This window comes from Passer domesticus, chromosome 5 (assembly GCF_036417665.1).
Source record: "Passer domesticus isolate bPasDom1 chromosome 5, bPasDom1.hap1, whole genome shotgun sequence".
Classification (NCBI taxonomy): Eukaryota; Metazoa; Chordata; class Aves; order Passeriformes; family Passeridae; genus Passer; species Passer domesticus.
In genome coordinates this window covers 43,122,381-43,135,209 of record NC_087478.1, presented here as the reverse complement: position 1 = coordinate 43,135,209, position 12,829 = coordinate 43,122,381, and the positions used below count along the sequence as shown (strand labels likewise).

The window sequence follows — 12,829 nt, the reverse complement described above, 5'->3', positions numbered from 1 at the left end:
AGACATTTAAATTATTTGTTAAAGGTGTCTTTGCTTTTCAGTGTACCATATTTTTAGGCAATATGTGCAGTACTGGAAGAAAGCTATTGGTAAGGAGGATGCAGGCAAGCAGAAGAATAATGTGAAAAAGGGAAGAGTAGAAGGCTTAGGAAGTTCTGGGGATAAACTTAAAGCTGTGCCCACAGTGTAGATGTGCAGTGGTGGAGGATGTGTTTGCTTTTCCTTTAATGGATAATTTGCAACTCTGTTCATGACAGTCTACTGGTTTCTAGCTGCCAAATAAAAACTATTGGAAATGTTTTTGTTGGCTAGCAATGACAATCAACATGTATTCAGCCTGGCCTAACAGGGAGGATGCTAGGTTGGGAGTTTAGGAAATACTTTGTCCTTAATTTGTCAGTTGGGCTGCAGCAGGAACCTTGGTGAGTGTCCTTGTCAGAGAGGGCACTGGTTTTGAGGCTCTGTGTGTGTGCATTCTTCATTAAATAAAAACTGCCATAGCTGAGAAAGGTTGCAGACACCCAGATTTTTGTTTCCACAGAGTGGTATGCCTGAGGATTTGTTTGTTTTTCGCACACAGTATTAAATCAGTTGATTTAATAATACATGGATAATATTTTAATGTTGATAAAATGATCCTTTTGATTTCATGTGCACTGACCACTTTGGTTTACTAACTGCCAGTCAAGCAACCTCTGACAAATTTCTGAATTAGAACTTAGATTCTCCCTAGACTGGGCTCTTTTACCCAGAGTAAAGATTTGGCTTATGGAGGGATGCTCCATACCTTCTGAGCCATCTATTAGTGGTTTTCCACATGAAATTTAGTGACCAATTCCATTAGCAATTATCTGAAATGAATAATACTCTCTTCAGCATATTTTACCAATGTCAGCTAAATGCATCACATGGCGCCAAGGAAGAGGAGTGTTGATGTAAGAAAAAGCTTTTTAATTTCCTTCACCTTAGAGCCTTTGAAGTGGAATCTAAAGCAGTCGAGGAGGTAGGAATGTGACTGCAAACTAGCTACAAGTACCACTGAAATTTTTTAGCTTTTTTTTCTATTATGTTGACAAAGTCAAGTTAGGTGGAGCAACTCTTCCAAGATACCAGAGTGCCAGCCTGTGTGGACCCTGTGGCACACTACAAGTACATCTAACTGCTTCTGTTGAAGACACACTGCAAAATTATATAAACACTTGGTGATACTTCTGTAAATACTAAACAAGCTGGTCATAACAGAGATAAGGGACTCACCTGGCTTTGCACACAGTCTCAAACAGACCCAGCAAATGGGGTTGCTTGACGATGTAATCAAACATTAGAAGTAATCTTGAATTCTCTGTATTTCTGTTACTGTGTTAGTGTTCTTTTAGGGTGAGATTCCAGTAAAATACTTTTAGAAACTCCTGAAAACAGAGGAGCTTAAATCAAACTAGCTCTTCTGTATGCATGTTTATGAGATGGTTCATGCATTGCCTCCTGAGAGTGAACCAGGGTTGAGAATGTGGGAGAAGTACTATTTTTTTCTAAGGACACTTGCAGAAAAAAGAAACAGTGAACTGGGTGTAAAACACAAGGTGACATAAGAGAAACAAGCTTATCACTTCTTTCTGAGTTGCCCTGTGCCTAAAAAACACCCAGTGTTCCTGGAAAAAGGAGTAAGGCAGGATTGGTGCCCTTTGTACTTCTTTGTTATGGGATTCTTTGGAGATGGTTTGCTTTGCATGAGTGAGAGGACCTCCTCAGCAGCGTCCTCTACTGTGAGGCTAAGCTGTCTGGTTTATTTGTTGTCTTTTTTTTTTGGTACATTTTTGTTCTGAATTTTGTTCTTTTGCCAAAACTCTCCACTCTTTTTGTTTTTCCACTCTTTTTTGATTCAGCTTCCTCCCTGCTGCTGTTGTATATGCAGCAAGGCTTCTAGTCCAGCAGAGGAACTTTGTTTTGTGACATTACTCCTTCCAATGCAAGGCTTAGTGTGTAACTTTTTGCTGTGTGAAAAGAAAAGCTTAGTCCTGTGGGCTTTTGCCTGAGCCTTTGAATCTGTGCTCCTGACTTAGACCCCTGTTCTCTCCATATTTGGACTCTGAGCCCAAGTAGGAGCCTGTCAGCAGGCACCTCTTAGCATTTCTGCAGCCACAAGACCAAGCTCTTATTGCAGAAGGCAGATAAGAGGTGAAGCATAGTTTTCTATTGTGTGTCCTTCCAGAGACACAAGCGTGGAAAATTCTGGTTTAATGTTACCATTTTTCAGAAGAAAATGGCAAAATTCTGTATACAAAAACTACATATAGTTTTTATATATATATATATAGATAGATAGATAGATAGATATAGATATAAACTGATGTCTGTTGTAGCCAAGCCTTTTGAAAAATAATTTGTGGTAGATTTGGAAGAAGAATGTAATGGAAAATAAAATAGCTATGGCCTTTGGAGCAAAGTTCTGACCTCGGGTCCTGGCTTACAACTGGCGTACTGTTAGACCATGAAACATTCTCTCAACATCCAACTCCTTTTCCTCCATCTGCAAAATTTCAATATTTGACCAGTCTGAGGTGAATATGTTGATAAATGTTTGGTCTCTGAAGTACTTTAGAATTGCTAAGACACTTGACAATGAGTTGGAATTGTAGTCCTGTTACTAAGAAGACTAATAAAATAGTTTTAGTTTAGAAGGAAATATTGTTCTACTACCCAGCCTATTGCCTGAAATAGCATTCTGGGAATATGCCACAGTCAAATCATTGCTTATTGTAAAAAAATCAAATACATTATTTTGTTAAAGGCTTATAAATTATTTTATTACCAAAAGGTGTGGAATTGTGTGGCAGCTTTCCAAAAGTAATGGCATATGTTTGAATAATATGATCCACACTGACTCATAGTCTTGATGAACTATAGTTGCTGTAGTTTAACTTAGCAGTTTATGGCAAATAGTCTGACTCTAGCTAGGAGTGCCTATTTATATTTTAAATGATCTATTTGTGAAATCTTCTGTAGCTGTATTGCTAAGCAGTCATGTTTACAGTTTGTCACATCTAGCAGCCTGGCTGTTGTGAAACTTCCTCCTCTTCCCTCCTCCTTCGCCATAGGATGTCTGTATGTGTGTGTATTCCTTGAAAAGCACCCAAATGAAAACATGCTTCTTTTCCTTAAATTAAACTGATATTTGAGCTGTCTGCAGGTGTATTTAGCTGGGGGAGTTGTTCTTCAGTGTTCTTTTTTTTTTTTTTTTTTTGCTGATGGTATGGGAGAACAGATTTAAGACGAATATTGGTTGAAGCATGAGGAATAGAATATGTGACTATGTTTAGATTATGTAATACTTTCTCTTCCTGTTAAATTGGCAAGAAATTTTAATTTTCCCCATCTGAAATTATCTTCATTCAACTGTTAGGTACCTGAAGGTGCACTTGACCCAGTCAGCAGCTGACAAGATTTTAGTGCTCAGTACCACTTTTGCTTTACAGCTAAAATTGTCCTTAGCTCCTTAGACTCACATGGGCAGTTCACTGCAGGCTGGGAATCCTCTGATGGGAAGAACTGAGGGATTGTGAGTCAGGGCCTTTGCAGAGGGGAAGTGCCTGGGCTGATTGCAGATGATTCAGAACAGGGTCAGAATTATCAGACATCACAGCCTCTTTGCTTGTTTAAGGAAGCTGGAGTGAAGGAGTGGTGTGAGGAAACAAAAGCAGTCATGATGATAACCTCCTCAAATATTGTTTAAAAACTCCACAGCTATAAGGGGAGTGTATACCAACAGGATAAATAGAATTTCCTACACATTTTCAGTTTGGAAGTGTTTTATCAGACAAGAATTCAGCAACAGAATGTGCTCAGAAGCCTTTAATATGCCTAGGCTAGGTTTTCATGTGGATAAGTACCCAGTGGGAGGCTGTCTTAGCCTGGCATAGACTAAAACTGTTTCTGGTTTGGAAAGAAAGTTCTTTCCAAGGATGGCAAGGTGTGCTGTCCTCTTGAAGGAGCTGTGTGAAAACAATTACCTTTACCTAATCAATAAAAAGTGATATCAGAAGATTGTTATTGGACCAGAATATAAAGAATATTATGTAAAACTAGAAACTGTAACCAAGCATTTCAGAAAATGTACAGTAGCCTCCCCACTTCTGAAAGGAAAAAAAAGTCCTGGTAAGAAGCTGGGGTGATTGATTATAACTAGCATAATATTTTGGGTTTTGTCATGCAGCATATGAACCACGTCTAGATTTCCAAATGTTTTTCAGTGAAATAAGCACGTTAATTTCAAAGTGTGGCAAGTTGGTTTTTGGATTTTTTTTATTTTCTTTTTTAGGGATTTTTTTTGATGAGTAAGATTTCAGTATTTGAAAGATACTTTTTTAATTAGAAAATCTGTCTTTAACATTCACTTTGTAAAGGATTGCAGCATTGCTTCAAACAGAATAATTTCTAGGACAACCTAGGTGATTGCCTTTGAACAGGCTGATGAAAGCAGTGCTCTTCAGCAGTTTTAAATAGGACAATGTGCTAAATATGTTTGTAATATAAATCACATCATGCAGGCATGTACAGATATCACAGCAATGTATATATTATTTGCAAGAGCAATTCTGCTTTTATTTAGCAGTGAACTGATTTAGATTTAGAGGGAGCTAGGTGCTGGTACTTTACTTTTACTGCAGTTTCTAATTTCTAAGTCATTCACCTACTTGCATTAAAAGTTGTCATCTGAATGCTTTCCACCCCTTGAGGTGAATTTCAGCGTTTAGTTTGTAAATTAGCTATTTTATATCTGGTAATTAAAACAGACCTGATCTATGTTTTGTCCTTTTGGATATGAAATCACTTTCTCAGAAGGCCAGTACCTTCAAGTGTAAACACTGGGTAATTCCAGCCTTGTTACATTTGTTTTTCTTTTCCCACCCCCGATCCCCAGGCATTTGCTTTCTGCATTCAACTCTTGAGTTTATCTCAAGATGAACTTGGCATGACAGTTACTTCACACCCACTGGCAGGTTAAAAATAAATCTTAATATGATTACAGTGACAAATGCATAGTCAGTAATGAAGATAATTTAAAAAATATAACAGAAAGAACATTGAAATTTATCTCTTGTTGTTTCACAGGCTTTCGACATTTGAAAGGTTCACATTATCTTTTTTCCCTTTATTTCCTCTCTGCAGCACTTCCTCAGTTTACTCAGTTGTGGAAGGGGATATAGGGGGTGATGAAGTAAAGTTTTGGTTGGCTGTTTCAATGATAGAGCCTTTCATGGCATAATCTATAAACCATAATGAAGCTGATGGACTTTGGGTGAAGCGAGTTGAAAAACCAAATCTGTGTTTGGAAAACGCCCTGCAGACTCTTTGAATGCTGTATCTGGAAGTTAAATAAATGTTCTTAACTACAGCTGACGTTCCTGTGTTATCTAGTGGTGCCTAAACCTGGCTCCCTGCTCTCCTTTTGTTGTTTGGTCAGGGGAAAGCCTGCGTTGTTGATTACAGTACAGACAAAGCTGCTTTGCTTTTCATCAAGTCCCCTTATGACATTCAAACAAAATTCTTGTCTCATCCTATGGCAAAATACATAGAGTACATTGTGTGTGCATACAATTGGGGGCGGGGGAAGAATATTATCATAATATGATGATGCATTTTGCATGAAGCTCTCCAGAATGCCTCATTTGAGCTTTTGCCATTGTAATTCCATGTATCATTTCAGTGTTAAGCAATGCCCCAGGGTCAGAAAAACCTATAAGATGCAGCTGATAGTTAACCTATGTGTCACTAGTCTGCACAGAGGATGTAGACCAGAACATTTCCATATGAATAACGCCATCTGTTTTTTAACTCCCTTGCATTTAGTTCTCAGCCTTCCCCAGTTACAGCCAGTGCCCTGTATCTCATTTCAGTTTCTTGTCAGAACTGCCCAGTCACAGCCTTTGTGACCCAGAAGGTCAAAAAGCAAGAAAGCGTGTCTGGAGCTCACGTTGCCAGAGCTGACGTAATGAAGAGGGAGAGCAGGGGAAAGTTGAGGCTTCAGTTTGAGAGACCCTAAATAGTGCCAGATGCTGGACTGATGGGATAGCTAATAAGAGCTGTAGTAGTAGATGTACAGATGGGGAAAAGGGGATAATTTTTTTTTTCCCTCAACCTGAGGACCCTACAGGTTTACAAAGATAGGCATGGACTCCATGCACACTTAAAATATAACTTACTACTGTGCTTAGAACATTTTGTTGGTTACTTTTTTCCAAGATACCTGCAGATCATGCATGTGATATTAGGTTTCATTAACCACAAACCCCAAAAGAGCTGTTTAATTCTCTTTTTGCCCAAATGTAAGTGATTACTATTGTCACAGTAATACATAACACTACATAATTTATATTTTCTTTTTTGTCAGTTAAGACAGTGTTGTTTTTCAAGTGAAATGCTAGATTGCTGAACTTTTTGAAAGGTTGGTTGGTTTGTTTGTTTGTGAATAGGGAAAATTCCCTGAATTATGGATACTGAGTATCTGTCTTGGCAATGCTGATTTGTGTGGGATCATGATTTTAATTTTGAATAGTTTAATGAGGACCAATGAGCCTCAGCTGTGTCCTGTTGGGAGCTGGTTATAGCATAAAAATGCTGTAAGATCCTTCAAGAGTAAGTAGGATGCTCCTCCTCCCTTGTAAATGTCTCAAAGGTACCAGTCAGTGTTGGCTTTGATCATTGCCAACATTTGAAATCTTGTGATTCCCATGTTGTTACGGTATCTTATCATTAGATGTTAATTTCCCTGTATATAGAAGAGCTGCTACATACAGTAATTTTTTTTACCCTAGTTTTTGCCCTCCAAAATGGCATTTGTAGATGTGTTATGAACACTAGGATAGTTTTTAAGTAAGGTACTATGATTGTATTAGCTGATATGATAATTTTATTTTTTGACTTGCAGATACAAGCCTTGTTTAGCCCACCTTAGTGTCCTTAAAAGTAATTCTAACACATTTCTTAAGGGCTTGTTGTAAAAATAATGAACAACTTCTATATTATGCATACAGGACCAAGAAAGTAAAGTTCCAGTGTCAAACCAAAAGGATTAAGGCAGTCCCAGGGGAGTAAATGGAAGCTGCAGGAAAACAGCCCAGATGGTACCTGCCTTGCCTTTGGTAATAGGGAGCAGTGCCTGGGATGTCTGTGATGAGAACTCGTGGAGCACTCTGTTGTTGGTGCTTTGAGGGCTGTTCACTCATGGCAAGGGGGGTTTCTGTCCTCTTTGTACTCCGGCAGGATTTCAGGGATGCTGTGGCACATGCCTCCAGGCAACTTGGAAAGCCAGTGATTGAGGACAGAATCCTGAATCAGATCCTCTACTACCTACCTCAGCTCTACGAACTCAATCGGGACCTCCTGAGGGAATTGGAAGAGCGATTATCTCACTGGTGACTATCAATAAAGGGACTCCACTCCTTTGATGTTGAAATTTATCTGGGGGGCTTATGTGACTTCATGTGATCATGGTTTGACTCTTGTTTGTGTTTCTTGTGCCTTCTTGAATGTACTTTGAATGTATAGGAGATTATTTTTCATTTAGATGTGCTTTTGTGCCATTTAGATGCATCCCAAAAGGTCCAGAAGGCATGCCAATACATTTTTGTAGCAACCACAGTTTTTATTTGAAATTTCCTTTTTAATTGAAGTTTCTGGGCCCTGCCATGAGCATGATAAGTGCACTGATTTAATCAGGGAAAAAGGAGGCTGTTCTGAAGACTGGTTTGCATTTTAGAGGTTTAGATATACTTATCAGCCACAGCACTGATTGACAGCCACAGTCCCCTTGAAGACCATTCTCAGTTACCACTGGTGGGTGGAGCTATACAAAACCCACTGACAAAGGCACTGCAGTGGGTAAGGACTATTCTCACCTTGAACTAAAGCGTTGGAACAGTTCAAGACCATTTTTAAAAGACTGTATATTAAGTGGTTGTCATCTAACACTAGTGTGTTGATGTGTGCCTAGTAAGGTGTTTCAGAATAGCAACTGAGATGATTACCTATCTGCTGTAAACTTTTTGTTCAGAACACAAACTAGCACATCTTACTCTGAAAAAGAGAGATGTTTTGCTGTAGGGTTAAGATTATGCTATTTTTAGCTCTAATTGTATCTTTTTTGTTGTTGTTGTTTCTAGGCTTGAGCATCAAAGAATTGCTGATATATTTGTTAAAAAGGGTCCCTACCTAAAGATGTATTCAACTTACATCAAAGAATTTGATAAAAATGTTGCATTATTAGATGAACAGTGTAAGAAGAATGCAGGATTTGCATCAGTAGTCAAAGACTTCGAGGTATTGTATTCTTTTTTAAGCTGTATCCTGTTTTGTGACTTTTTAGCAGTTGCAGTCCTTCACTGGGCTTTAGAAACTGTCCTTAATTTGTTTATGTTTTGATGATGGGGTTTTTTCCTGCAGTCTTGTCTTAAAACAGGAAGAAGACAAGAGGCCTTTTGACTTACTTAATGTTTCAGATTCAGATTATTTTGAATGCAAACTCAAGATAATTAGCATTCTTGAAGCATGGATCTTTTAATTCTGTGTTGTCTTTAGAGGTGTGGATTAATTAAAACTTCTGCAAGTGAGCACTCCTGTCTTCTCTGCCTTTTTGCCTAATGAACACTGATAGCGATCACAAAGGAGCATGTTGCCCTTGCTGTCCTGTTTCCTTTATTTCTGGGAAGCTTCACCTCTCTTCCTCCTAGGTCAAAGCCCCTGTTTTGAATCTACAGAATATGAGTACTTACTAGTGTCTTTGACACACAGGTAACTTCACATGCAGTCTTCCACATGGAAATGCTTGCTCTGTAGTGTGGTGCTTAACACTGTGGCAGTATCACTTTTCAAAGATAAAAAGCTTATCCAGTATAATCAGTAGTTGTTTGGAGGCATGTTTTCTTCTGCTGGAACCTTTGACTGCTGTGGAATTGTTATTTGTTTTGGGTGTTTCTTTCAGATGAGCCCCCGCTGTGCTAGTCTGGCCCTCAAGCACTATCTGCTCAAGCCAGTTCAGAGGATTCCCCAATACAGGCTTCTGTTGACAGGTACAGTCAAGCTTTTTGCAGGCTTCAGAAGCCAGTCTTCACATGCCCCAGGACACCTGTTTTCAGGCAGTTGTATTCATCTGTAAAGTGTGTTTATCTGACTTCAGATATGGGAGGCTTTTTAAAAACATGTCACAGTATGTGAAGCTCTTTTTAAAACATGGCATGGGTTTAGAGGCTTTTCTTGCTAATATTAATTGTGGTGAGATACACGAGCAAAAGTCCTTATGTTTCCAGCACTGTGGTGTGTTTTGATGGTAGATTCAGCAGTACATAGAAAACATGAAACCTGTGATGGTTTTTACTTGAATCTGTGGTAATAGAAGTCTGTAATTTCCTCAGAGGGTTGGAATGCTCCTCTTCTGCTTTGGATTTTGCTTTTTTGGTTTTTTGGGGTGATGGGGGTTTAACAAATGAAAAAGGCTGTATGGAGAATTGGAGCAAGGAGAAGAAAGATATCTATGCAACTGTGAACTTTTGTAAGTAGCTTCTCCATTTCTTCCCCACCCAGGTGTTTTGTCTGTAAAATCGATTCTCTTTTAAAGGCAAAACACATGTTTTTAGTGCACACCAGTAAGTGCTTAAGACTTGCTAGCAGAGCCAGCTGAGGAGCTGATTTGTAGCTGGGAAATCTGGGCTCTGTACCCTGTTCTGGCACTGGTGTGTTTGGGTGGCCTTGAACAAGTCATGTCCATGATGCAGTGGGGCTTTTTGTCTGGAAAGGGAGGGCAATGACAGAGGCCTGCTTTGTGAAGTATTTTGAGATGTGTTTGTTGTTAGAGGGGGATGGCTCCTGTAAGGATTTGGAAATACTTAAGGCATTGTTTTTGAGAGCCGTTGCTTCTTGATGAGCAATTTAAAAATAACCTCTGTTTATGTAGTAACTGCAAAATAAAATGCTCCGTGACCTTTTTTTTTTGGCTCTGTAGCAGCTCATTGGCATTTCCCCAGCATGTACTTAGACTAGTGATGCTGTGGCAGATTTAAGTGTTATAGAGCAGTTTCCAAGTTATTAACATTGACTTTTTCATTTTAATCATCTCATTAAACTCAAGGTGTTGAAAAAAGGGGGAGAACTCTTATAAAATTGAATACTCTGTATGTGAAAACCTTAATACTTAATTGATGAAATCAACCTATAAAATGGCATTTGGGGAGTTGCTTTATTTTAAAAGGATACTCATTTAGGGAATGGTATAGTTTGTTATACACTTCAAAGTCAGTGGAGCCTTGGGTAAGTTGAAAGGTTTTAATTGAAACGGAGTTTAGTTCAATAGAGGATCCGGATGGAGCAAATGCCATTGTCAATATACACAGTAGAGTGAGAGATGTCAGGGATGGATGGCATTGAAACAAAACTCACATGTTGAAGGGGAATTCCTTGCGATGATGAGCTGTCATTGTGGCTGGGACAGAATGTTTTAGACCTGAAAAAAGCCTCATCCTGTGCTGATGGGGGTCCCCAGTCTGCAGACCTTACTTATTGTGGCTGCCCGGCTTTAAATACACCTGCAAATGCTGCTGAAAGGAATGGGATGGCCATGCTGTTGGCAAATTTAGAAACATAATTTTCTCTTGTTCTGTGTGAACAATAAAAGAGATCAGACCAAGAATTTAATTATGCTGGAGCTGGAGAGTGATGTTTTGGATCTGTTTCATTTTCAGCCTGTTCAGTCTTTCATGCATGCATGTTGCCCTTGAGTTCTGACTCTTCCATGTCCCTGTGGATGACCCATCTGCTTAGTTACCTTCCAACAGCTCTGTGTGATACTGAGCAATGCCTCTATAAACTTGTGCTATATGAACATCTGGAGGACATGCAAAACATTTGTATCTTTTGTTGCAGTGGGTGAGATATAGCAATGGAGCAGCTGCCTAGGCTGGAGGTGGGGGGATCTGTGGAGAAGAGGGTGAGAGCAGCAGAATGAAAATAATCCAGGAAATGAAGCTGTCAGGCCTGAGTCAGCAGGGATTTCTTCCTATTTAGATGTTCTGTGTCAGTGGGACAGCTTTGTACTGGTAACCTGCTGCTACTCGGTCACATCACAAGATTGTTGCGGTGCTTTGAAGTGGAGTTACTTTTGTGCTAACAAAAGCAGGAGCAGGTGGACTCATAAATCAGCCAAGGAGATGAACAGTTCAGCACTGTTTCTGTTTAATTATACAGCTTCCCTAGTCCAGTAAGTGGACTTCCACTTCTTCATATAGTAGCCCTGAGTGCTGTACAGTAAATATTAGATAGCTCATGGGGGAGGCTAATCAAAGACCTCTGATTTCTAAGAGAAATGAAGGAGGTGATTCTCTTCTCCCGAAAACCTCTAATTTGAGTAGATTACTTGAGACTGTGCAATATGAACAAGCTCTTGATTGTCATAGGATAAGCCTCTCTCCTCTTTTTCACAGCATAAGGTTGGCAGAGAGTGTCTTTTATTATCCTTGACTGGGTTATAGTGAGGGGAGGCTGAGTGGGATGAAAAATTAGCCTTTTTGCACTCTGCGGTTTTGCAGGTTGGAAATAGCGTTATCAGACTCAAGGCCAATTACATGTTGTGGAATAATTGCTTTGAGTTTAAATGAATTACGTTAGACAACCCTAGACAAAAAGTAGTTAATGACGCAGAAGATAATTTTAAGCAGAAGAAGTGATAGCCACTTCCCCCAGCAAGTGGGAAGAGAGAACTGGGAGCTGCTGTCAGGTAGAAGTAAGCAAACAGAAATTTTCATCACAAAACAGTACTAGTGTGATTTTATGTTTATTTTTGCTGTGCTTTGGGGTATCCAGCAGAATTAAGAATTTCTGAAGGTACAGTTAAGGTCTTTCTAGTCTGAACAATGAAAGCTCATTTCCGAAGGGATTTTTTTTTTTTTCAAAGACATTAGATGCCATTTTAGTTCAATATCTGACTTCTGTATTTATTTCATCTAGGAGTACTTTTGCAAAAATTCTACTGCAACATTTTTCATGTCTGTGAAATCAGCTTGTCTGTATGGTTTATGCCAGTACCTCCAGAAGGCTGTTGCAAGCACAGAATTTCCAGTGTGTATTCACAGAAGAGACTAAAAATATCTGTTCTGATGCTTCTCTGAAGCTGAGTTTTATCTGTGAACTGAGGTCCACTTACCCGATAAAGGGAGTACTAAGATGAAAATTACCTATTTATCACTTTCAGGATTTTACAGTTGTTTTATTGGCTGCTGCAGTTTTGTAAGACAAAGGCTGCCTTCTGTTTTAAATACATAATTTTCAATGAATGCAGTTATGTTAAAATCTTGATTTTACCTCTTCTAGTCACCAATTATAGTATTTAAAATGCTAGAAAATGCACATCCAAAAATGGGTTTGAGTGGTGGTGTTTTGGGAAACATGTTATAAAGCATGAATATGCCAAGAAATAATTAGTTCCCATCTTGGGTCTCTCGTTTTATGTTTCCACTGCAATTACTTTGGATGTTAAATTGGACGCCTTCATGTACCAGGGACAGTGTCTTAGAGTGCCAGCTGTACATTTGTAGATGAGGAAATTATACCCACCTTACCTCTTGTTCCCAGCCTGTAGAGGTGAGTGTGTGGTTTGGGAGCCTTATTTCTGTATGAGCTGTAGGGACTCATTTTTTATACTGGGAGATTCCCATTGGAATCTTTTGTGCTGGCTCCAATGAAGATCAAGTTGCAATTGTAAAGCTTTAATTTGTTGGCTTAATGGTGGAGTCTAAAGAGTGCTCTGCCTCAGCAATATGGCACAGCTCCAACTTGAGAGACCACC

General features: G+C 39.1%; 1 protein-coding gene across 1 annotated transcript in view; it reads left to right on the top strand.

Moving 5' to 3' along the window:
• The window catches only part of FGD6 (FYVE, RhoGEF and PH domain containing 6), a 72,115-nt gene that overhangs the window by 33,035 nt on the left and 26,251 nt on the right, over window positions 1–12,829 (top strand). Inside the window, exons 6-8 of the mRNA XM_064419741.1 lie at window positions 7,261–7,412; window positions 8,160–8,316; window positions 8,978–9,065. Of these exons, the coding sequence (XP_064275811.1) occupies window positions 7,261–7,412; window positions 8,160–8,316; window positions 8,978–9,065 (397 nt within the window). The remainder of the gene's footprint in view (window positions 1–7,260; window positions 7,413–8,159; window positions 8,317–8,977; window positions 9,066–12,829) is intronic.